The sequence below is a fragment of the Lolium rigidum genome, chromosome 7 (assembly GCF_022539505.1).
Source record: "Lolium rigidum isolate FL_2022 chromosome 7, APGP_CSIRO_Lrig_0.1, whole genome shotgun sequence".
In the NCBI taxonomy this organism is placed as follows: domain Eukaryota; kingdom Viridiplantae; phylum Streptophyta; class Magnoliopsida; order Poales; family Poaceae; genus Lolium; species Lolium rigidum.
In genome coordinates, this window is record NC_061514.1 from 345745575 (window position 1) to 345772141 (window position 26567).

The 26567-nt window shown below is 40.8% G+C and overlaps 1 protein-coding gene across 1 annotated transcript; it reads left to right on the forward strand.

The window, feature by feature from the left end:
- The first annotated feature begins 8586 nt into the window (after window positions 1-8586).
- Window positions 8587-18801, forward strand: LOC124673572 (protein FAR1-RELATED SEQUENCE 5-like). The gene is made up of 9 exons (XM_047209621.1): window positions 8587-8591; window positions 8703-8718; window positions 8873-8923; window positions 9010-9450; window positions 16249-17105; window positions 17263-17397; window positions 17524-17789; window positions 17877-18602; window positions 18704-18801. The coding sequence occupies exons 1-9, from the start codon at window positions 8587-8589 to the stop codon at window positions 18799-18801; spliced, it is 2595 nt and encodes an 864-aa protein (XP_047065577.1).
- Window positions 18802-26567: the final 7766 nt, after the last annotated feature.

Here is a 26567-nt window from a genome sequence, read left to right on the forward strand (position 1 = left end):
GCGTTCGCAGCTCCGGCGAGCAGCCTTTGCAGCATACCCGCTGAACATTTCGCAGCACCACCGCTAGCAGATTGCAGCACGTACCGCTGCTGACATTTTATAGCTCCGCCTCTTACCATTTGCAGCATCGCCCTCTTTTTTTGCAGCTCCGCGTGGAAACCTTTGTAGCTCCGTTCGCCTGCGTGTAGCGTCGGAAGAGTAGGCACATACGGGAACAGATGCAGAGCTGGGCAGCGCCATTCAACAGCGTGCGGTTAGGGGTGCATGGACAACTGAGATGGAGAGGAGAAATCGGCGCGGGAGTAATGCGGTGGACCTCCAGGTTGGTGGCCCGCGGGGTGCTGGACGGCGGCAGCCCTCTCGGGGCACAAGGAAGCGCGGCGGAGATCGACGGCGAACAAGTGCATCTCGCGTGGCAGAACAAGTGCTCTTGGCTCGTAGCACACATGTCATCCATCTCCGGCGACGGCAGGGCGCTAAGGGAGCTGGGCTTACGGACCTCCGCCGTGGTTTCCATCTCCGACGACGGCGAGCGCCGGGGAGGTAGCGCTTCGTGTTCCCCCGCAGCCTCCATCTCTGTGCGATAGCGGGCGCATGGTGCTGCGCCGCCGCCTCCATCATCGCCATACACCACCGGCGCGATCGCAATCTCCACAAACACCGGCCCCGGCTCCTCCAGCGAGCAGCTCAGGCCGCATCCTCACCGGCCGGGCCGGGCCGCGCCGCGTCTCCTCCTCCTGCTCCCGGGGTCCTGAGCACCAGCGGCGGGTGGTTGATTTGGGGGCAATTCATGGCAGCGAGTGCGTGCAGACGGGAGAGTATGAAGAAAAGCAATGCGAAAAGATAAGGTAGTGGAGTTGGTGGGCCCCAAGATAAACGGACGACGTGGAAAGGAGGCATCTGGATGCGGACATCCAACGGCTACGCACTCGGAGGCCGCGCGCGACGCATCCTCTGGAGGAAATCGACCATTTTCCATCCTGGAAACGGTCTGGTCGTGTGTGCGCGCGTCTGGTGGCGGAGTGAGGGGAAGCTGGGAGATAGACGAGATGAGATGATTCGAGTAGGGTCGGCTGGGCCTTGGGACTAGCTTGCATTGCCGGTTGGATTTCTGGGCCTGCTTTTTACTCACCATAAGGCTTCATCCTGTTAGTCATGTACAAAGCAAATAAGCTTCAGTTGTTTCTCCCATTTAATAACCCAAAATTCCTTTCTGTAATCAACCAAAGTTGTTTAAATTCACCCTTTTTAATGTATTTCTCTAATATTTTTTGAAGTACATGCATGATATGTGAACTATGTTTGTACGGATGGTATTGCACAGAATATAGGTCACAACCTTAATAAGTTGGAAACACTGCTTGCACGCGAGCGCACCCACCAGTTTCCTGCCACGGCCGCTGGCTGAAATAGCCGATGCTTGCGGCCTCATTATCTCATATCAGCCACCGACAACATTTTCCTCATCTTCCTTCGCCGTCACCCTCTCCTCGCCAACATGCCTCACAATCAAACAACATGGGTGAAGCTCACGCTGGCCGCTCGTGAGCTGTTCCATGCAGCGGAGGAGCGCGAGGCCAAGGCGCGCGTGGAGGCAGGCAGCAGAGGGCAAGGAGCAAGCGGAGATGGACCCGGACGTCGACGAGGATGAGGAGGAGGAGGACGACGATGGGTGGCACGACACCACCAAGGACGCACCACCGCCTGGCCATCAAGCTGCACGGTGGCCTCGCTAGAGACCTCTCAGCTGGATGTGGTTCATGAGCGCGACCTTGCGGCGGTGAAAGCCATCATCGAGGAGCGCATGGCGAAGCTGTCCCACGTGATCATAGAGTCCGAAAGCGCGCGGCGAGCCGAGCGCCAGGCCATCGGTGACCTGCTCACACGGAGGGTGGAGATCTTCGTCGTCGCGCATGCCCAGCGCCTGCTCCAGATGCCCGTGCCCGACCAGCAGGCACACTACGAGGAGGCGAAACACGACACCATCATGGAGCGCGAGGGCTGGAGTGGCGTGCGGCATGCCGGCTCGGGAACTGACGGTGTAACTGTCTTCGAGCACGTCGGGACGCCGAGAGTAGCACACGTGTCGCCGTGCGCGCCATGAAACACACAGAGATGGTGGAGGCAGAGAGGAGAGGGGCGTAAAGAGCCTCTAGGGAGACGGAGCGGGTGTGTGCATGCGTTTGAAAAGCCGCCCAGGAGAAGGCCAACGATGGTGCTAGGCCATCAAGCTGAAGCTGAAGTGGAATCCTCACGCCGGTGGGCAGCGACGGGCCATCCAGTTTAGCTAGAGGGAAATCCTCGCGCCGCCAACCTACCACTTCGAGTGAAATCCTCAACCCGACGGTGGTGAGGAAGGCCCACCTATCTAGCAACACCTTATCATAATGGTATTTCTTTCTCCCGGTGCAACGCACAGACCCTTTTGCTAGTCTATACCTAATAATAAAGAAAAAAGGGTTTCCGTCGTCCATTTTTTCTGGACGAATTTGCCCTACACAAACCCTCAAATTACCCACCAATGCCATTGTTGAGTGAAGATACCGGTTCGAAAAAAGCCCACGGCGCCGTCTTTCTATTCCCCAAATCGCCGCGAATCACCTCGGCGGTATCGCCGCCCCCATCAGGCCTTGTTCGGTTGGTCCCGACCCGGCTGGTTTTGGGCCGAAATCCACGTGGTTACACTGGTGTTGGGCCCCCGGGGATTAGATACCAGCCCGCGCCTGAGACGTGTTCGATTAAACCACGCCGGTTTTTTACTCCGCCCGGTTTTGCCTGAAACCCATCGATTTCGCTGGTTTTTAGAAACGCTCGAGACCCGTGGATAGGATCCCGAGAGCGACGAAACGGCGCTCCCTCTCGTCTCTCGCGATAGCGGCGGCGGCGGTGACTGGAACGAAGGGGCGAAGGGGACGGCGGCGGCGACTTGACGGTGGCCGGCTGGAGGAGGAGAGATCCTCGACGACGCGGACGCCGCCCTTCCTCGACACGGACGCCGCCACGGAGCCCGACCAAATCCCTAGCCGCAGGCTCAAGGTCGTGCCCTTCCCCGCCTCCGACGCCGGCCGGTAGAAGGTAAACCATCTCCTCCTCCTCCTCCTCCTCCAATCCACCTCTTCTTGTATAAGGCCTCGTTCGGTTGCAGAGAACGCCGGCCGGTAGAAGGTAATCCGATCAGTTCGTGTTGGTTGGTTTCGATCTGGCATGGATCTTGTCCAGGCGTGTGCTGGATGGTTCCTTGATCTGGTAGATGTGATGCTTTGGTCAACAAGTGTAGAACAATTTTCGCTGCCTCTACAAGAGATTTTGTCTGTAGGAAATCATGCCGGTTGTGGGGCTCGAAAATCCTCATCAGTTTGAATGTTAGATGCATTTTTGTCTACGTCTTATGGAATTACTAGCACAATGCTCAGGCATGATTTTAATTCTGAGCGCTCTCTTAAGGTACTGTATTACTGGAACAAATCTGAATATTTCTTAATGCTCTGTGAAAATTGGTAATCTGACTGTATGGCATGAACTTGTCATCTTCAGCAAAAGTTGGCTGAGATTTCTCGTTCAGTTCATTTTAAAGAAAATGTTGATTGCAAAATGTTCAGTTTCAGCACGAGGCAACCATATATATTAATTGAACAGTGGAATTCCTCTAGAAGAAAAATCCTGATAGTTGTATTTCTGTTGTAAGCTTCCTTCTGTGTGGTAAATGATCTACTCAACTTAACTTATTCCATCCTGTTTTAATTTTACATGATGGTTATTGGCTGTAGTAATTTAAACCTGAAATTATTGGCTGCATACCAACTGTCCAGTGCATCCTTTTCAGCAAGTACCAATTATCCAGAGTACATATTAATCCTGCAGTTATACTTTGTGTGTTCTCTTTCTATTTGTGCTATTTAAACCTCACTTTGTTCCTACTTAGTATCTCGAATTTGTTGTGGTATTCAAAACTGCAATCAAACTACTGCAACTATCCTAGATAGAGCAAGCAAACTATTGCAACCTGCTCTATATAGTAGTATGTATAACAGCAGTAATTATAAGTTTTTAATTATTTGGTAGTGTAGTCCTGTAGTTATTCGGTACAAAAGCCCAGTTCTATTTTTGGATCAGTTCTGATTTAGTTTGATACAGTACTGCACGATGTATGTGTGGGTTTTAGATCAAAGAATTGCTCTTGAATTAGCATATTTTACAGCCTTAAGGCTCACAGTAGCTTAAATTTCAGACAATTCTTACAAAAAACAGTGATTTGAGATGTTCTATTTTGGTAGGCTTCAATATTTGTCTCTACCTGTGTGATCTCATTTTATCTGTACCTATGTGATCTCATCAATATTTGTTCTATCTATGTTCTGCTGGAAGCATACTTTACAGAGTACATGTACGCTGGTGCACAACATGCCATGATCATCTTGTGCATCCTCCAGGGCAACTGTGATTGCTTGTATTTTTACAGGGTATTGTGCATTTTGCTTACATTTTTCTCTGAAATTATAGGTACATGGTAGAGGAAAAATGGCTAGAGTTCACATGAAGAACCTCCAGAGGAAGATAGACAAGGGTGCCGCGTATTGGATCAGTTTCTGCGTATTTACTGCGGAGAAGCAAAATATTTATTTGCTGAATTTTGTTGTGTTTTCCCTTAAAATTCGGATGGATCCAAAAGAAGACAGTTCTGGGATCTTTTTATTATCAACTATATTTAAGTACAACTACGTAGTACTAAAATCATGTTGTTCTTGCATAGTTAAAGTTGGTGCCTTTTTTTCTCTTCTGTTTGTATTTTACTGCTGCTTGCTGACTGCTGTCGCATATACTGCTGCCCCATATACTGCTGCTTTCTGCATGGCAACTGAGTTGCTTGCTGCCTGCTGTTTGCCGTCCGTCGCATGTGATGCTTGCGGCATGCAAAGATTATCCGAATGGCAAAAAATAGCCGGGAACGTGGGGAAAGGGGCATTCGGGATTAGGGTGGTGGTTCGGGTTCAGCTAAATCCCTGCGGGCATTAAACCTCTAGTGTAACTAACCCCATGCAACCGAACGAGGCCTCGCAGATGGCTGCGCACGCACCATGCTCGCCATTAGGGCATCTATGCCCTCAAGGCAGCACTACGCACCGGACCTTGCACACCCTTCTTGACGAAGGCCACGACCCCGCCTAGCAAGTCGTACGTTGTCGCTCCCCTTGGATCCCCTCTACCTCCCGCTGGGAAACGCGGCCGCAGATCCCCAAATCCTCAATTCACGATACAAAATTTCTCTCCGTGGAATTGGATTCTGAAATTCCTACTCCCGATTAGATGCTACATTTTCGCGTTGGCTCAAGCGTCTCCGGCGACTCAGTCACCCTCCCCACATCGTCCCGTGGCTCGCTACTACAGCGCCGCCGCTTTGCTCCGGAGCAGCTGCGAAAGGGCGGTGAGGAGGTCATGGCGAGACCCCACGCTCTTCAGGTGAGGGCGTCACGGACTGGCGTCGTGAGGCAGCACATACGAACGTCGTGACGGAGGGGAGGAGGATGATCTCGAGAAAGTGACCCCACTGATGGAGTGGATGGTGGCGACTGGTGAAACTCGGTATCTACTCCGGCGGTGTCTAATGCAAGGGATACATGAGCAATAAGGCATGCGTTGACTTGCTGAATGTGTGCTGCAGCTGCTGACGCCCAACAACGACGGAGCGGCCGGCACGCCCAAGCATCAGAGCTGGGGAGCGAGCGGCGCCGAGCCGCTGAGCGCCAGAACACGAACAGCCGGCGGCGTGGAGTGCTGCCACGGTGGACTTTCGTCTTCAGATCGCGAGGCCAATGACAGACGTGGTTGCCACTAGCTCCTTGAGAGGCAGAGGAGAGATTATCTTCTCTTTTTCTTTTTTATCGAAAGCTAGAGCTGTTTTTTTATCTTTTTTTTTTTAGATTTCAGATTTTAAGCTTACGGATTGGGCCGAAGCAAAAGGAATTCGGCTGCCAATAAGAACCTATTTAACCGGGAAATGTACATGTCTGACTCTCAGGAGAGATTTATATAAACCATCTTAAAGTTCTTTTTTACACTTTTATGTTCTCCTAAACCATCTTAAAGCTTTTTTTTACACTTTTATGATCTCGTAAACCATCTTAAAGTTTTTTCCAGGTAAAACTATCTTAAAGTTACCTAAATAAAATACGCACTTCATTTTCATTATAACGGAGAAGAAGTTTTTTTTGTTCTAAGAAATCTATTTTCATAATATAAAAACTCAAATTAGACACTAATAACTAGATGAAATAAATTTAACGATCCAAATTAAAAAAAATTATATATAGATACAATATAATGTTCGTCTAAATTGATAGCTAGAGATCTTGATGAAGTCAATAAGCAATATAAGAATAAATGATACAAGAGAAAATATTATATTTTAGCTTCTATATAAATCTGATTAATATTCATCGCATTGTGCATGATAGAATAACCACATTAAAGTAAAGACATAGTTAAAAACAAGATGTATTTTATATTTGTAGAAATGCACCTACGTTTATATAGTGAAATTCATAGTGAATTGGTGATTTATAAAATATTTAGTTAATAAACCGTAGCAAGGCACGGGCACTTTTGCTAGTCTCTAATAATAAGTTATGGATTGGTGGTGTTGGTAGGTCAAAAAAACCGATTAATTTTTCGTCCGTCAAATAAACCGATCTGAAAACCTTTGGTACGTCAGAAAAAAACCCATCTCTCATCGTTCCTATGTTTTGTCCCGCGAGAGAAAACCAGTTAATAAATGGACGTCTTTAACCCTCAGTCGACTGAGACATAAGTTATGTCTCAGTCAACTGACGTAATCTTTTTTGTTATTTGTATTTTTTTGTCTTGGGCTGTCCAGTTAACTTTGTTGGGCCAGTTTTTGTTATTGGGCTTCTTCAGAAACAAAAGCCCAACTTGAAGCGTACGAAATCAACAACTCCCAGATCTCTCTCGATCATCAGAAAGGACGATAAAAATTACAAAAATGCCCCTGACGATTACCAGAAGCAGTAAATAACGCAACGCAACGCAACCACTCCCAGATTCGTTTTTCTTTCTTCCACCTCCAGCTAAACTACAGGAAGAACAATGGATCAAGGAATCTGACAGAGGGGAAGAGTTCTTGAAGAAATTGGAACAATGGATCAAGGGAATCAGGCTTACCATGGTAAATCTCTCTCGGTCTGTCTTTCTGGCCAAACTCTGACGACCTGATGCATTGTCTTACCAAGGTTTTAACCTTGCTCAGCCCCTTTCCCCCAAAAATCTTGCTAAAACCTGATTCATCCTTGGTCAGTTCTTGAAGAAAACGAACCAAACTTGATAAAACCTGATGCATCAAGAACAAAAAGAGGGCAAAAACCTTGCTCAGCCCTTTCCCCAAAAAAAAATTGCTAAAACATGATGCATCATTGGTCAGTTCTTCAAATTTCATTAACTGCTAATAGCTGACATCTTAAATTTCATTTGCAACAGAGTCGAATTTGGAGGTTGATTTCATAATAGGAACCCAGGTAAACAGCACAAAAATGGCTTCAATTTTTATAAAAACAAATTTGTATCAAATTTCATATACTGAGTTCAAAAAATCCAACACTGCATACATTTTCAGATACCCAAGTACACATACCTGGAGGATGGAGGAAGCAGTAGCAAGAATTATAGCAATTTCTGCCCGAATCAGGTACCTCTTCTCCGAATGAACTTATGCATGTACCTGCATCATACCTGCAAAATATACAGTATCAAAGATCATATAATCGAGTACGTGCATTCAAAATCTGATATCATGTAATCTAATAGTTCAGACTCGATGGTCGTGAGTATGCAAAATCTACATGTTTGTCCTGAGCATGCCTCCTTGCCCAAAAACCAGCCTTGCTAAAACTACATATGTCTGACCAAATGCAAGCATGTACATATCCAAAAAAATCTCCTCTACAGGCTACTATGGTTATGATGAAATAATTATACCTCACAATAGCATGTTGTACACTTATTACAAGCAAAAAAATGCCCGTATATATATCTCCCACCAAATGCAAGCATCTACTTATCCACCCAAAAAATGTGTTTGCACTTCTTCAGACGGAAGTATTTGCACATAGCACAATATACTGAGCCTTACCAGCAGTATGAAAACAAAGAAAAGCATGCAAATGTGAGGTATTTATTCCAAGACTATATAAGTTGTTTACTTATATAAGCATGCAAATATCTGAAAAACACAAAAAAAATGTTTACTTCTGGTATTTATTCCAAGACTATATAAGTTGTTTACTTCTGCATTAATTATCAAGACTATGATGGGAGTATATGACTGTTATTTTTCCATGCAGAATAAAATTGAAGCTCACACAGCAAGCTATACTTTGAACATCAACTATGTTAATATGCAGGTAAGTTTGATTTACTTTCTGACCTATATATCAAAACATGAATTACAAATCAAACATTGTCAACTTAATGTTGCTTACATATGTTTTAATGAACTTGATGTTTAGACTAAGACACCAGCATGGACATATGACTACAACTCAAAGGAAGCTGAACAAGGTGACCTTGAAGATCGCTATGACGTAAGTTGTTCCATACTAACTTTAGTACATAATGTGATCGTAAAAAACATTGAAATATGGGATAATGGGATGACAGATGGATTAATGACTTATCTGAAACTAAAAATGCAGATATCCTTATCACAAGGTAATGGTATGTCCTTCACGGAAATCTTGTTGTCTGTCGAAGCACCATCAACATCACAGGTAAGAAGCAACATACATAGCGCAGCGAAAATGTTGTTATAAGAAAGTTCCTGGTTGTTTAAACTGACTATTATTGTAAAAATATAAATTTGCAGAGCTATTTACAAAGCAATTTCAATGGAATGGGAGAGGGAATGGGTTCAGAGGTAAAAAGATAACTGTGACTACAAATTAGCTGTGGATTATCTTTAGCTGCATATTATAGATAACAAAAAATTGAAAAATTGTGCAGAACAAGACATTTATGATAACTGGCAGATATGCAAGTTCCCAGTCTACGCTCCTAGATGTACAAGAAGAAGAAGAAGAAGCTTATGAGCAACCAGTATTTGGTGATGAAGATGAAGAATTAGCTGAAGATGAGACAAATATCGGAAATGAAGATTTGCCGAATTATGGTTCAGATAGCTACTACAATTGGAAATTCGATGACAATGAAAATCAGAATAATGATCCAGTACATAATGAGCAGCATATTCCAGACGAAAATAATAGTTTCGACAAAGAAACTCACAATAATAAAGATGGTGAAGAAGCAGCTATGGAGATGCCCGAAGGAGTGGAGCAGCTAACTCAAGAAGATATCCGTATTTTCCTTGAAAATGAAAGTGTTGTTGCAGCATTACAAGCTAGTCAGGAAGTTACTGGGCATCATGCTCCACACTTAAACATGGTATTTAACACTGAAGAGGAAGCCTATAAATTTTACAATGAATATGTGATGCGTGTAGTTGACACGTCCGTTGGGAACCCCAAGAGGAAGGTGTGATGCGCACAGCGGCAAGTTTCCCTCAGTAAGAAACCAAGGTTTAATCGAACCAGTAGGAGTCAAGAAGCACGTTGAAGGTTGATGGCGGCGGGATGTAGTGCGGCGCAACACCGTAGATTCCGGCGCCAACGTGGAACCCGCACAACACAACCAAAGTACTTTGCCCTAACGAAACAAATGAGGTTGTCAATCTCACCGGCTTGCCGTAACAAAGGATTAACCGTATTGTGTGGAAGATGATTGTTTGCAGAGAAAACAAGTAAAAACAAGTATTGCAGCAGATTTGTATTTCAAGATAAAAGAATGGACCGGGGTCCACAGCTCACTAGAGGTGTCTCTCCCATAAGATAAAAGCATGTTGGGTGAACAAATTACAGTCGGGCAATTGACAAATAGAGAGGGCATAACAATGCACATACATGACATGATAAGTATAGTGAGATTTAATTGGGCATTACGACAAAGTACATAGACCGCCATCCAACCGCATCTATGCCTAAAAAGTCCACCTTCAGAGTTATCATCCGAACCCCTCCAGCATTAAGTTGCTAACAACAGTACAATTGCATTAAGTATGGTGCGTAATGTAATCAACAACTACATCCTCGGACATAGCGCCAATGTTTTATCCCTAGTGGCAACAAAGCACAACACAACCTTAGAACTTTTCGTCACCGTCCCATGTGTCAATGCGTGCATGAACCCACTATCGAGCATAAATACTCCCTCTTGGAGTTAAAAGCAAAAACTTGGCCAGAGCCTCTACTAGTAACGGAGAGCATGCAAGATCATAAACAACACATATGTAATAACTTGATAATTAACATGACATGGTATTCTCTATCCATCGGATCCCGACAAACACAACATATAGAATTACAGATAGATGATCTTGATCATGTTAGGCAGCTCACAAGATCCAACAATGAAGCACAATGAGGAGAAGACAACCATCTAGCTACTGTTATGGACTCATAGTCCAGGGGTGAACTACTCACTCATCACTCAGGAGGCGACCATGGCGGTGTAGAGTCCTCCGGGAGATGAATCCCCTCTCCGGCAGGGTGCCGGAGGAGATCTCCGTAATCCCCCGAGATGGGATCGGCGGCGGCGGCGTCTCGCAAGGTTTTCCTTATCGTGGTTTTTTCGCATCGTGGTTTTCGCGACGGAGGCTTTATATAGGCGAAGAGGCGGCGCAGAGGGTCGAAGGGGTGGCCACACCATATGGCGGCGCGGCCGTGGCCCGGGCCGCGCCGGCCTATGGTCCGGGGGCCCAGTGGCTCCCCTCCGGTCCTTCCCGGTGTTCTGGATGCTTCCGGTGAAAATAGGGACCCGGGTCTTGATTTCGTCCGATTCCGAGAATATTTCGTTACTAGGATTTCTGAAACCAAAAACAGCAGTAAAACGAGAACCGGCACTTCGGCATCTTGTTAATAGGTTAGTTCCGTAAAATGCACGAATATGACATAAAGTGTGCATAAAACATGTAGGTATCATCAATAATATGGCATAGAACATAAGAAATTATCGATACGTCTGAGACGTATCATGCATCCCCAAGCTTAGTTCTCGCTCGTCCCGAGCGGTAAAACGATAACAAAGATAATTTCTGAAGTGATATGCCATCATAACTTTGATCATACTATTTGTAAACATATGTAGTGAATGCAGCGATCAAAACAATGGTAATGACATGAGTAAACAAGTGAATCATAAAGCTAAGACTTTTCATGAATAGTACTTCAAGACAAGTATTAATAAGTCTTGCATAAGAGTTAACTCATAAAGCAATAAATCAAAGTAAAGGTATTGAAGCAACACAAAGGAAGATTAAGTTTCAGCGGTTGCTTTCAACTTGTAACATGTATATCTCATGGATAATTGTCAACATAGAGTAATATAACAAGTACAATATGCAAGTATGTAGGAATCAATGCACAGTTCACACAAGTGTTTGCTTCTTGAGGTGGAGAGAAATAGGTGAACTGACTCAACATGAAAGTAAAGAGAATGGTCCTTCAAAGAGGAAAGCATCGATTGCTATATTTGTGCTAGAGCTTTTATTTTGAAAACATGAAACAATTTTGTCAACGGTAGTAATAAAGCATATGAGTTATGTACATTATATCTTACAAGTTGCAAGTCTCATGCATAGTATACTAATAGTGCCCGCACCTTGTCCTAATTAACTTGGACTACCGGATCTTTGCAATGCACATGTTTTGACCAAGTGTCACAATGGGGTACCTCCATGCCGCCTGTACAAAGGTCTAAGGAGAAAGCTCGCATTTTGGATTTCTCGCTTTTGATTATTCTCAACTTAGACATCTATACCGGGACAACATGGACAACAGATAATGGACTCCTCTTTAATGCATAAGCATGTGGCAACAATTATTATTCTCATATGAGATTGAGGATATGTGTCCAAAACTGAAACTTCCACCATGAATCATGGCTTTAGTTAGCGGCCCAAAGTTCTTCTCTAACAATATGCATGCTCCAACCATAAAGGTGGTAGATCTCTCTTGCTTCAGGCAAGACGGACATGCATAGCAACTCACATGATATCCAACAAAGAATAGTTGATGGCGTCCCTGTAAACATGGTTATCGCACAACAAGCAACTTAATAAGAGATAAAGTGCATAAGTACATATTCAATACCACAATAGTTTTTAAGCTATTTGTCCCATGAGCTATATATTGCAAAGGTGAATGATGGAATTTTAAAGGTAGCACTCAAGCAATTTACTTTGGAATGGCGGATAAATACCATGTAGTAGGTAGGTATGGTGGACACAAATGGCATAGTGGTTGGCTCAAGGATTTTGGATGCATGAGAAGTATTCCCTCTCGATACAAGGTTTAGGCTAGCAAGGTTATTTGAAGCAAACACAAGGATGAACGGTACAGCAAAAACTCACATAAAAGACATATGGTAAACATTATAAGACTCCATACCGTCTTCCTTGTTGTTCAAAACTCAATACTAGATGTTATCTAGACTCTAGAGAAACCAAATATGCAAACCAAATTAGCAAGCTCTAAGTATTTCTTCATTAATGGGTGCAAAGTATATGATGCAAGAGCTTAAACATGAGCACAACAATTTCCAAGTATCAAATTATCCAAGACATTTTAGAGTTACTACATGTAGCATTTTCCAATTCTAACCATATAACAATTTAACGAAGAAGAAACTTCGCCATGAATACTATGAGTAGAGCCTAATGACATATTTGTCCATATGCTACAGCGGAGCGTGTCTCTCTCCCATGAAGTGAATGCTAGGATCCATTTTATTCAAACAAAACAAAAAAAACAAAAACAAACCGACGCTCCAAGTAAAGTACATAAGATGTGACAGAATAAAAATATAGTTTCAGGGGAGGAACCTGATAATGTTGTCGATGAAGAAGGGGATGCCTTGGGCATCCCCAAGATTAGACGCTTGAGTCTTCTTAGAATATGCAGGGGTGAACCACCGGGGCATCCCCAAGCTTAGAGCTTTCACTCTCCTTGATCATATTGCATCATACTCCTCTCTTGATCCTTGAAAACTTCCTCCACACCAAACTCGAAACAACTCATTAGAGGGTTAGTGCATAATAAAAATTCACATGTTCAGAGGTGACACAATCATTCTTAACACTTCTGGACATTGCATAAAGCTACTGGACATTAATGGATCAAAGAAATTCATCCAACATAGCAAAAGAGGCAATGCGAAATAAAAGACAGAATCTGTCAAAACGAACAGTCCATAAAGATGGATTTTATTAGGCCACCAGACTTGCTCAAACGAAAATGCTCAAATTGAATGAAAGTTGCGTACATATCCGAGGATCATGCTCGTAAATTGGCTTAATTTTCTGAGCTATCTACAGGGAGATAGACCCAGATTCGTGACAGCAAAGAAATCTGGAACTGCGCAGTAATCCAAATCTAGTACTTACTTTTCTATCAAAGACTTTACTTGGCACAAAAAAACATAAAACTAAGATAAGGAGAGGTTGCTACAGTAGTAAACAACTTCCAAGACACAAATATAAAATAAAGTACTGTAGTAAAAACATGGGTTGTCTCCCATAAGCGCTTTTTAACGCCTTTCGCCTAGGCGCGTAAAGTGTATCTCAAGTATTATCGCGAGATGAAGCATTGATATCATAAGCTCCCCCATTTGTAGTGGTACTAGGGGCTTTGTCAATTTTAGGCCTATAATAATATTTCTTTGGTTTAGGCACTTTAGAGACATACATAAACTTTTGCTCCTTTCCCACATAAGCTTTCTCTCTAAACTCGTAAAGATGAAAAGGTTGAACCCAAGGTTCCCATAGCTTTTTCAAGTTCGCCAATCCTATTAATTTGATTATCATGGTCAACACAAGTTCCTAGGACACTAATTCTTTCATCAATTCCTCCTAAGGATTTATCAAGTTCATCAGTTTTATCAAGTAATATCTCCAACTTAGTTTCAACACTCGGAAAATTTTTCTCTATGGTTTCCAATTTTTTCATAACATCCTCAAGGGAGGTTTCAATTTTAGTTTCATTAACAGGTGGTGTTCCAAATAAACTCTCAATAATGCAGCTAGCTTCTAAAGCGGGAGCGTCTAGGAAGTTACCTCCCGCGAGACAATCAAGAACATATCTATTCCAGACTAGAGATACCAACATAAAAATTCCCGAGTAGGATAGTGGTGGAGTGTTTCTTAGTGCACCTATTATGGGCATCACTAATTCTATACCAAGCATCTTTTAAACATTCTCCCCTTGTTGCTTAAATGAACGAACTTCAACTTCAGGATTACTCATTTTAATAGTAGTAAATAAAACAAACTAGATAAAATAAATGCAAGTAAACTAATAATTTTTTTTGTGTTTTTGATATAGCAAACAAGACAGTAAATAAAGTAAAACTAGCAACTAATTTTTTTGTGTTTTAATATAAGTGCAGCAAACAAAGTAGTAAATAAAATAAAGCAAGACAAAAACAAAGTAAAGAGATTGAGAAGTGGAGACTCCCTTGCAGCGTGTCTTGATCCTCCCGCAACGGCGCCAGTAAATTTGCTTGATGCGTGTAGTTGACACGTCCGTTGGGAACCCCAAGAGGAAGGTGTGATGCGCACAGCGGCAAGTTTCCTCGCAAGAAACCAAGGTTTAATCGAACCAGAGAGGAGTCAAGAAGCACGTTGAAGGTTGATGGCGGCGGGATGTAGTGCGGCGCAACACCGCAGATTCCGGCGCCAACGTGGAACCCGCACAACACAACCAAAGTACTTTGCCCCAACGAAACAGATGAGGTTGTCAATCTCACCGGCTTGTCGTAACAAAGGATTAACCGTATTGTGTGGAAGATGATTGTTTGCAGAGAAAACAAGAAAAACAAGTATTGCAGCAGATTTGTATTTCAAGATAAAAGAATGGACCGGGGTCCACAGCTCACTAGAGGTGTCTCTCCCATAAGATAAAAGCATGTTGGGTGAACAAATTACAGTCGGGCAATTGACAAATAGAGAGGGCATAACAATGCACATACATGACATGATAAGTATAGTGAGATTTAATTGGGCATTACGACAAAGTACATAGACCGCCATCCAACCGCATCTATGCCTAAAAAGTCCACCTTCGAAGTTATCATCCGAACCCCTCCAGCATTAAGTTGCTAACAACGAGACAATTGCATTAAGTATGGTGCGTAATGTAATCAACAACTACATCCTCTGACATAGCGCCAATGTTTTATCCCTAGTGGCAACAAAGACAACACAACCTTAGAACTTTCGTCACTCGTCCTGTGTCAATGCAGCATGAACCCACTATCGAGCATAAATACTCCCTCTTGGAGTTAAAAGCAAAAACTTGGCCGGAGCCTCTACTAGTAACGGAGAGCATGCAAGATCATAAACAACACATATGTAATAACTTGATAATTAACATGACATGGTATTCTCTATCCATCGGATCCCGACAAACACAACATATAGAATTACGTATAGATGATCTTGATCATGTTAGGCAGCTCACAAGATCCAACAATGAAGCACAATGAGGAGAAGACAACCATCTAGCTACTGCTATGGACCCATAGTCCAGGGGTGAACTACTCACTCATCACTCCGGAGGCGACCATGGCGGTGTAGAGTCCTCCGGGAGATGAATCCCCTCTCCGGCAGGGTGCCGGAGGAGATCTCCAGAATCCCCCGAGATGGGATCGGCGTCGGCGGCGTCTCAGTAAGGTTTTCCGTATCGTGGTTTTTTCGCATCAGGGTTTTCGCGACGGAGGCTTTATATAGGCGAAGAGGCGGAGCAGGAGGGTCGAAGGGGTGGGCACACCATATGGCGGCGTGGCCAGGGCCTGGGCCGCGCCGGCCTATGGTCTGGGGGCCCAGTGCCCCCCCCTCTGGTCCTTCCTGGGTGTTCCGGATGCTTCCGGTGAAAATAGGGACCTCGGGTCTTGATTTCGTCCGATTCCGAGAATATTTCGTTACTAGGATTTCTGAAACCAAAAACAGCAGAAAACAGGAACCGACACTTCGGCATCTTGTTAATAGGTTAGTTCCAGAAAATGCACGAATATGACATAAAGTGTGCATAAAACATGTAGGTATCATCAATAATATGGCATAGAACATAAGAAATTATCGATACGTCGGAGACGTATCAATATGCTTCAATTTGTGTATTCTCTGTGAAGAAAGCGGGAAACTACAAAGGCAAAAATATTGGAAATGCTATTGGCACGAGAAGAACTTACACATGCAGTAAGTTTGGCAAAGTAGTTGCACCTGAGGTAATTGAGGAAAGGAAGAAGAGGAGACAAGAGAGAAACCAAGAGAAAGCTGGTTCTGGACCGCCACCTAAAACAAGAAAAAGAAGAAGAAATATAAATCCTGTTTCAGGTTGCAAAGCCAAAATGGTGGTTACACTAAAAGGAGACAAGTGGGTTGTGACAAACCTAGAGTTGCACCACAACCATGAGTTAAGTCGCCCTGATGAGAGCAAATTCCTGGCATCCCATAGACATATGACCGATCAAGAGAAGCTCTTCATTCGCACTTTCACTTCTGTGAAGCTTCCAGCACGAAAGATAATGGCAATACTCACATACCTGCGAGGAGGAAAGCCAAAGAATGTTCCTTACAACAAGAAATATGTGAGCAATGTCATGACTGCAATCAGATTAGAAGACATCACAAATGATATGATGAAAGTTCTATCTTATTTTAGGCAGAGGCAAGAAGAAGATCCAAGGTTCTACTATAATTTTGATCTTGGAGAAGGGAACAAGGTCAAATGCATTTTTTGGTCTGATGGATTTTCTCGACACATGTATGACTTATACGGAGATTGCCTTAGCTTTGACACAACATTCAAGATTAACAAGTATAACCTCCCATTTGCTCCTTTTGTCGGAGTGACAGGACATGGCCACAATTGCCTATTTTCTTGTGCAATAATCAATAATGAACAAGCAAGTACCTTTGAGTGGTTATTCGAGGAATTCCTCATATGTATGGGAGGGAAGCATCCTGCAACAATTATCACAGATGGGTGCCTCGCGGAACGACGGTTTTCGCTGGTGGAGGCGCCTTGTCAGCGAGAGGACGCGACGGTTCGCATCGACTGGCCACGACGCGGGAAGGTTGGTCGTCGGCGTTTAAATGGCCTCCCGCGCGGAAACCGAGGCAGCGACTGGCCACGAGGGCAGCGACTGGCCACGCGGCGTCCAAGATGCTGCAATGGCAAGAGCAATAAATGAAGTTTTCAAACAATCTTGTCATAGAAACTGCTTCTTCCATATAAAGAGAAAGTCGGAAGAGAAGTGTGGAGGAAGCTTTAGTAAAATACCAAACCTTCATGCAGATTTCTCTGATATTCTGCGCAACTCACTGACTATAGCTGAATTTGAGCATTTGTGGCCAGAAATGATTTCCAGATACAATGTTGGACACCTGAAATACTTGAAAATTATGTGGGAAAACAGAAAGAAGTTTGTCCCCGTTTACTTCAAGCATAACTTCTTACCTTTCATTCACTCAACTGCAAGAAGTGAGGGCACTAATGCAATCTTCAAAGACAATGTAGGGTCTACATATAGTGTTATCAGCTTCTTGGGTGAATACCAGAAAATATCTGAAAACATAGAGGAATTGGAAAGAGAACATGATTCAGTAACAAGGATAACAGAGCCGGACTATTGGGTGCGTAGCGAGATAGAACTTCAAGCTGGTCGCATGTACAACCGGAAGATATTCTATCGGTTCCAAAAACAAATAATGTTCACAACAAAATTGCATGTTCAGGAGGTTCAAAAGTTTGTCGTGTATGAGGTCTACAAGACACCTATGCTACAACCGCAAGATTTCAGGTCCAGAAAGTACCTTGTTTCTGTAAACCTACAAGCACAAGAATTCGCCAGCATATGCTGCAAGTTTGAGAAGGATGACATAATATGTGCACATATACTGAGGGTCCTCATCCACCTTAACTTGTCAGAGCTTTCTGAAAAGTACTACATCAGTAGGTGGAGGCCAAAAGATAGAAAATACATGAGAGATAAGCAGTCCATCCCAATAGATCTAAAAACAAGTAACAAACATCTGAGATACTGTGTGCTATCTAGGAAATTTTGCAATATTTCCTCGGAAGGAGCTGTGACTGAAAGGAAATACTTGTTCTTGCTGGATGAAATCAAAAGGATAGAGGACAGACTAGATGAAATGACTCAAGAAGATGAAACTGCGAAATTCCAGAAAAGAGGAAAGGGCAAACAACCATGTGCAACCAGTGAACAACAAAAAACAAGTGAACAACAACATAAAGATGGTTTCCCTGATAACCTACAAGATCCTGATGTTGTTCCTTCGAAAGGACGTCCAGAAACTTCTAAACGACAAAGGACATTCGTTGAAGAATTGATGTCAAAAAATCAAATTACATGCAGCCACTGTGGTTCGCATCAACATAACATTGCTACATGTACAATGAGGCACATACCCAAGTCATTTTTTGAGAAAAGTGTGAAAACCAGCAACAAGAAGACAGCAGGTAAAAACAAAACATTAGCTAAAAAAAGAGCAATTATAAAGTATTTCCTATGTTTATAATGTTTAGAAACTAATTGCTAGATAATTTTCATTTTGTTGCAGGTAAAGCTGATGGTGAGAATACAACAAAGAAGCAAACACAAAAGAGAAACCAGGCGAAATCAACAGGCAACATGAAGAAGACATCGTCAAAAAGCTAGGGGAAAACATGCCTCTAAAACAGCAAGCTGGAAATTTGTGTGAAAAAGATTCTAGCTATTTATTGATATTGTGAAGTAGATTCTAAACAATGAATCCGAGATACTGGATCAAATAAATGTAATAGTACTAGTCATACCTGGAAAAAAGCTTCTGCATTTCTTCTCTGTGTCAGATTCTGATATGTCTTCTGCATTTCTTAACAAAAGCTTGTCATACATGTCTTTACTTATGAAAAGTGAAAATATGCAGCTGTCATGGTACTTATAGAAAAAGACAGTAAAGCAACCAGAGGCTGTTTCCGCATGTCCATAAAAAATTAAAACAACACTCAAAAGGTGTGAGATAACATGCCATGTTCTCCGATAACAGGGCGACAGTAAAACATTGTTCTCCGATAACACTCAAAAGTTCTGAGATAACATGCCATGTTCTCCGATAACAGGGCGACAAGAAACGTTGTTCTCCGACAACACTCAAAAGGTCTGAGATAACATGCCATGTTCTCCGATAACAGGGCGACAGTACTTATATACACATCTCTTTGAATTTACATAAGAGAAAGAACAAACAACAAATTATTAACTATTTCGAGCACTGTGGTAGTCACTTTGGGAGTATATTCACAGCTTATGCAGCAATTTTGTTTGAAGTTCACCATTTCCATGTTTTCTTTTGATATTCTTCTCCTGACAATAACAAAAACACAATAAATTTAGTTCTAATAAAAATCATTAGCAAACAACTGTAATATATTGACCTAAAAATATAACACTATACCTATGAAGAAAACTGAATGGCTAAATTTTTGGCATCATTCTCAACATTGTAGTCGCACATAAAGATGTCATGAGCATATTTCATACGAAACGCCGTGATGTCCAAATGAGAAAATGAGCACTGAGCAGGATTCCTAGCAGTAAAGAGTTCCAGATACTTCATGCTGAAAATTCCACAATCATTCCTGCGGCAAAGACAGACAAAAAGAAAGGCAAGATGAATAGAAGCACAACATCTAAAAATGCATAAAGGAATCAAAGAAAGTGCCACAAGAAAAAACAATGCATACCCATTCCTTTGCTTAGGTACATTTGGATATGCTAATCCAAAACTGTTGAAGTCCAACTTCTTTAGCCCGGCCTCGTTCCAGGTTGCCTTGAAGCTTTTAATCCGTTTCATCCACAAAAACAATGATAGCTAGTATTACTAGCAAGAGGCAAAATTCAGGAAAGGATTACGAAAAAAGAAACTACAGAAGAAAATTGTTATTACCAGCAAGTTTGCAACTTTCTTCTGATAACTAGTTTCTTGAGAATAATATGAATCTAGGAATATGAAGTTGCGATATTTGATGTCAACCATGAACACGAACCAATGATCATCAAACACACTAGGAAAATACAGCTGGAGCATATAAAATACAAAATTAGATAAGCTAGAATAATAGAAACAACAGATAATGAAATTTGGGATCATAGAAGAACAAAAAAATACCCCATCTGACAAGTGCAATGATCTGGCTTTATTTGATAAGGTGAATGATTCTACTGCTTTCTGTTTCCAAATTATCCTAGTTTCTTCATTTTTCCATTTTTCAAGAAGATAATTATGTTTGAGAGATACAAAACTGAAACATAAATGATGTACCCTTGTACAAGTAAACTGAACAACAGATACTAGTTTCAGCAAAAAGACTTACCGAAGTAGTATTGAAGAAGAAATGCTTGTTAGATTTTCTAGGATGCTTGTCTCTGAATAATTTGCGACAGAATGCATTCATTAGCTAAGCCTCAACCCAACCGTTCACTTTCATTGAGTTTCCTAACTGCAACATGGATACTCTAATATTATCAATGTTAATTGCCCATATCCTGCAAGACATTAAAAATCAAAAGTAACTTGTTTAGAGAATGCAAACTGAATAAAAAAAATATTACAGAAATAAACTTACAATCTATCAGGTTCTACATCACACAGAGAAGTGACAGCTTCCCAATTTTTTTGCTGAAAAGGTTGTACTGCCACTGTGGGGCTTGGGTTGACATCAAAAGGTGAACATATGTACTTGCTGCGTTGTGGTATTCGTTGCGGAAGCACATTTTCTTTCCCATGCCATGAGGAACTCCCAAGTGACAAGCTAGTATTATACAACTTTTCTGCTTCATCATTCATAGTATTGCAGTTCTCTTTGAATGATTTTTCACCCAAAATCTGAACCTCTGGTGATGATGACTCCTGAATTACAAAATTAAACAACATAATTACATACTAAATTGCAAAAAGTGCAACTACGAAAAGCTATAGTCATGACTCAGTTGCAAGTGTTGTTGAAACTCGAGAATTCATAGGTTGCGAGACATTTTGAAACTTAACAGAGATAATAGGGAGTTGGAAGTATGCTTGAAATTGGCATATTATTTGACTAAGGTTGCCAATCCGAGTTGCGACTAAGGTTGCAAGTAATGTATAAAAGACAGCCAGTTGCGACAGGAGTTGCAATTAAGATAAGTTTTACAGATGCTAATCCGAGTTGCGACTAAAGTTGCAAGTAATATATAAAGACGGACAGTTGCGACAGTAGTTGCAATTGAGATAAGTTTTATAGATGCCAATCCGAGTTGCGACTAGGTTTAAAGACGGACAATTGCGACAGGAATTGCAATTGAGATAATTTTTACAGATGCCAATCTGAATTGCGACTAGGGTTAAAGACGGACAGTTGCGATAGGAGTTGCAATTGAGATAAGTTTTACAAATGCCAATCTGAATTGCGACTAGGGTTGCAAAAACTATCAGTTGCAACATGGGTTGCAAACTCGCTTATTTTGGCATTTGCAACTCAGGTTGAAACTATGGAACCTGAGATAGATATTAGTCCAAGTGGTGACTAAGGTTGCAAATTAAATGTTTACACTTGCGACTGTGATATATAAACCTAACAAGGCTATACGCGATATATAAAATCAGTGGATTGCGACATGGGCTGCAAACTGGGTTATTTTTGCAGTTGCGACTCAGGTTGCAACTACACAGGTTAGTCTTGCACTTTCAACTGAAGAAAAATGGCAATGATAAATAAAAATAGAAGACATGTATTTGATGATGTGCATACCTTGCCAAAGTTGTTCAACATTTGCTTGACAGGACTCTTGCTCATTGAGCTGGAATCATAATTCTGATTCCCTTCAAAAAGCCTACGGCCAACAATTGAAGCTCTGTTGTAGGTCTGCATTATTATAGCAGGAAAAGAAAGGAAAAAAGGAAGAATATATCAAAAATCACTATTATCTTTTTTAAAAAATTAGAATAGTTAGAATAAAAGAAAATACAAGAATCTCACAGGTGTTGATTTATATGAAGTGTCATGTTGATCCACGGAATCTATATATCTGTCATGTGTTTCTGGTGAAACCTAGAAACAAGAGAAAAAGAGCGAAAGTAAATACTTAGAAAAACAAAATTTGCTCCACCCAAAACTAATATTTAAAAGAACAAAAGTAAAAAAACAACTTACAAGATCTATAAAATCCTGACCCAATATCGATGGCCATCTTGGGGAGTTGGTAAGACCAGTAACACTAGGCTGATTTTGTGCACATTGAATGGTAGTGTCACATTCGGAAGTGTCAATTCTCTGATGACAAAAATAATATAATTTAAAACAACATAAATAGGAGACAACAATTAATACAAGTTAACTGAAAAATCTGGAAGTAGATTGGCACCTCTGGTGTACTATCTATCTTGGTAACAGAATGAGTGACAGTTTGTTTGATTGAACATGTGCTGCTCAAATCCTTCTTGCAATTCAATATAGCTAACTGTGGATTTGCAAAATGATGAGAAAAAATATATTACAAAAAAAGATAAAAATATAAGAAAAACAGACTTTAAAATAATAAAAAAGGCTATACAAAATTACCTCAATCTGCTTATTATATGCGTAATCATTCATACCAATTGGACGAAACAATTAAGGCTCTTGAATTGATTTGCCCATGTCATCCTCATCTTCTAACAACCTAATTGATATTCCAGTGTCATTCCAATAGTACTTGTGTCGTGCAATCTGTAGATATTCTCCTCTATTCTCTGCAAAATATGTGTTTCGGTATAAGCATTCAGAGCAATGATAAAAAACCTAATGATATATGAAGTAAAATCAATTAAACAAATGGTTTTTAGCTAATAAAAAACAAGAATAAATCAAAAAACAGTACCAAAGTTCTGAATATTGAGAGCATCAACATCCATTGATCTGCCTGCCTCTTTTTGATCCGTGTTTTCTTGAAGGATGCCACAGTGTTTTAGTTGGTGTGAAGTATGCTGTAATTATAATAAAAGAAGTATGCTGTTAATGACGCCACACAAATTTCATAGACAAAAATAAAGTACAAATCCAATTCTAGAACACTTATTTAATAATAAAAACATTAATACTGAGTGTTCAGATGGTATGAATGGCATAGTAATGTCCTGCTATGGGAAAGCAACAACAACATGGGACAAAAAACAAAGTGAAAAAGAGCCAGCACGGGGAAAGAGTCTTTCCACAGGAGCTTGAATTGAATATTACACATACAAGTTGATACTGAAACGAGTGTAGAAACTACTAAATTTTAGAATAAAATAAGTTGTGGGACTGTATAATTTTACCTGGTCAGTATTAGTTGTGTTGAATCCATTGAATTCTTCTTGTTCTTGTTCAATACATTTTTTATTCAAATCCATCTTTACTGACGTTACTGAACAAAATCAAAAGAAAACAGTGGATTAAGAGAAACTTCATGAAAAAAAACAAAATGATATTATCAGTAACTCATTAAAAAATAAATTGAAAGTAACTATTGAAGATTTGCAATGTACCTTCTTTTACACCAACTTTTTGAGTGGGTCTGTTAACTTGTCGAGAAGATAAATCATCATCAATTGATGCTCTCTCTTAATTAATATTTGTGGGCAGCATATATCCAAGACTTGCTGAGTGGACAGGTTGGGACACAATATTTGCATTTCCAGGTATATCCTTCATAGATATAAGAGAAAACAATCAAAAGGAGAGTATGTAAGAGACACTCCAAAAAAATGCTTTGAACTAGTTTTCATTTGCCATTCTACCTTGAATGGTACATTGTGTTCCTCAAAACTCATGTTGGCTGTTTGGGAATTACTTGAATGCTGTGAAGTATTATTCAATACTATTCGTCTCCTTTTCCTATGATATAAAGCACCCTCCATACAGAACCAAAACAGATAAAAAATGATGTTACTCTTAACAGATAAAAATGAAGTTATTATTTGCAGGAATGAATGATCCAAAAAAAAATACATGATAAAAAATCCTAATTAAAAATGACAAAAAATTTACCATCGCTAGCTATTTCTTGGTCACTAGATGGCAACTTTTCAGTAGTGCGAGAATCTATTGCAGTTTTGTCAGAACCATCATCGGAACAATTCAACTTCAAAGTATCCTGGGATCCAAAGTTATTTGATTGAAAAGCTTGAACCACTTTAACAACTAGCTCTTGAGCTTTCATACAAAAACTTGTTCCTTCATCTTTCATGATACTTATGAATGAAGAAGAAATATCTTCCTTCAACTGAAGAAAAGAAAAATGTACCAACAATTCAGAAAAGTTATAAAAAATGAAAAAGGACATTTATATAGTAATATAAACTACTGTGCTATGGATACCTTGTTGTTAACAAGACCACCAAGAGCTGCATGTAATGACTGCTTCATAATTTCATTGGACCATGCAAACTCATTTGTAGTGTTGGTATTTGTTGAGTAACATGTTTCAGATATATCCTTGATCTAAGAAATAATATAAAAGGTTATTATACCTGATAAAACATAAGCATTACTGATAAAAAATAATAATAAGAAAAAAAGAAAAGAGATAACTTACTGGATATGCGCCGTATTTTCCATTAGTGCCAATGAACATGTCACTGAAGACTTTAATTAAATTCCCTTTCCAGATTCTGATTTTTGGCAATGTTGACGGTATATGAATTGGACTGAAGTCCACGAAATCAAGACAATGAATCTGGAAAAACCAAACCAAAATTAGTTATGAAAAAAACTAACAAACTAAGTGGCTCATAGCAAACTAACAAACTAAATTAGAGAAGAATAATCATACCGCTAAAAGATAAATACATCCACCAAGAGTTCGATTGAGTCGTTTTGCATTAAGTGGCTCATTCTGGTACTTCCTGATGTAAATCATCATCCACTCATGAATAAACTTGGACCAGTTGCGATCTTTTATTCTATCAACAACTACTAGAGCTCCCATGTACTTGGTACTAATTTTTGTGTTTGAGTTTGGACAGAAGAGAGTTCCTAAACAAACCGCCATGAAACAATGGCAAAAAAACATCATCAGGGAGAACCTCCTTAGACAGAATTTTTTCCCAAAGAATTTGATTGAAGGAACAACAATAAGGCCAAAAAGAGCAAGAAAAGCAGCTTTTCCTAATTCTGCGTCACTATCAACAAGGATTTCACCGGAAGGAGTTCCAAAAGTATCAACAACTGCTTCAGGTGACAACTTGATTGATTTGGAGCCAAGTTGAATAGCCTCATCAGAACAAGAAACATTGTCTGCAACCCATTGAACAAATGCCCTTGGCACGCAACAATCATCCATATTCAGAACCTCGCCAAAACCCATCCAATTGACAAGACACACATAGTTGCTATTAGATCGAACTGCTGTTAACACTTTGTTTAAGAACGAGATACTGCATCTGCTATAAGCTTTCAACTCATTATCTGCTTCACTGCCATTAACTTCAGATCTTGCAAAATTATACCTCTACCAAAAATAAAGAAACATAAAAAGGAAGAAGTGAGAACTGATAGTGTAGAAAATTAAACAACAGAAGTACATACTAAAATATATAGTCCTGACTCAGTTGCAAGTGTGGTTGCAACTTGCAACTCACACTATCAGTTGCAACTTTACTTGCAACTCGAGAGCATTTTAAGTTCCTACTGGAAATATTGGAACATGAGTTGCAACCAGTATTGAAACTTGGTATGCAATGCTGGTAGAAAATCAAAAAAAGATTTGCAACTACGCTTGAAACTGACATAAGAATTTCAATAAAAGGCAGTTGCGAGTAGGGTTGCAACTAAGCGGCTTCGATTAATCTAACTAGTGATATAGTTGCGACTAAGGTTGCAATTAGCATAATTGACTATGTAAAAAGGCGCAATTCGAACTAAAGTTGCAACTAGACAAAAATTCAACTAGCAAAACACTCCAAATTTAGCCATGCATCGGGGAAATATTTACTCCAGCTCCGCCCCTGCTTCAGGTTAAAGGTCAATTGCAACTGTTGTTGCAACTTGCATATTAATTGACAAAAAATCCTTGATAAAAGCGCTAAGATTATACATCCCAATCCGAGTTGCGACTAAGGTTGCAAATAATATATAAATATGGACAGTTGCGACACGAGTTGCAAATTGAGATAATTACATACATGCCAATCCAAGTTGCGACTAAGGTTGCAAGTAATATATAAATATGGATAGTTGCGACACGAGTTGCAATTTAAGATAATTACATACATGCCAATCCAAGTTGGGACTAACCTTTCTCTTCTGCTTCTTAGCACTATTACATCTCTCTTTCTCTTGAACACAATTGATAATATATAAAAAAGTAAAAAGAGAATGCTCAGATTGAAGCTCCAAAAATATAAGAGCAAAAGTAACAAATTCAGTTTCAACAGCAGCAAAAAGCAA

Coding starts and splice junctions, on each gene's coding strand:
- LOC124673572 (XM_047209621.1), top strand. Junction 17,106..17,262: donor GCAACAATTATCACAGATGG/GTGCCTCGCGGA, acceptor CCACGAGGGCAG/CGACTGGCCACGCGGCGTCC. Junction 17,398..17,523: donor TGTGGAGGAAGCTTTAGTAA/AATACCAAACCT, acceptor ATACTTGAAAAT/TATGTGGGAAAACAGAAAGA.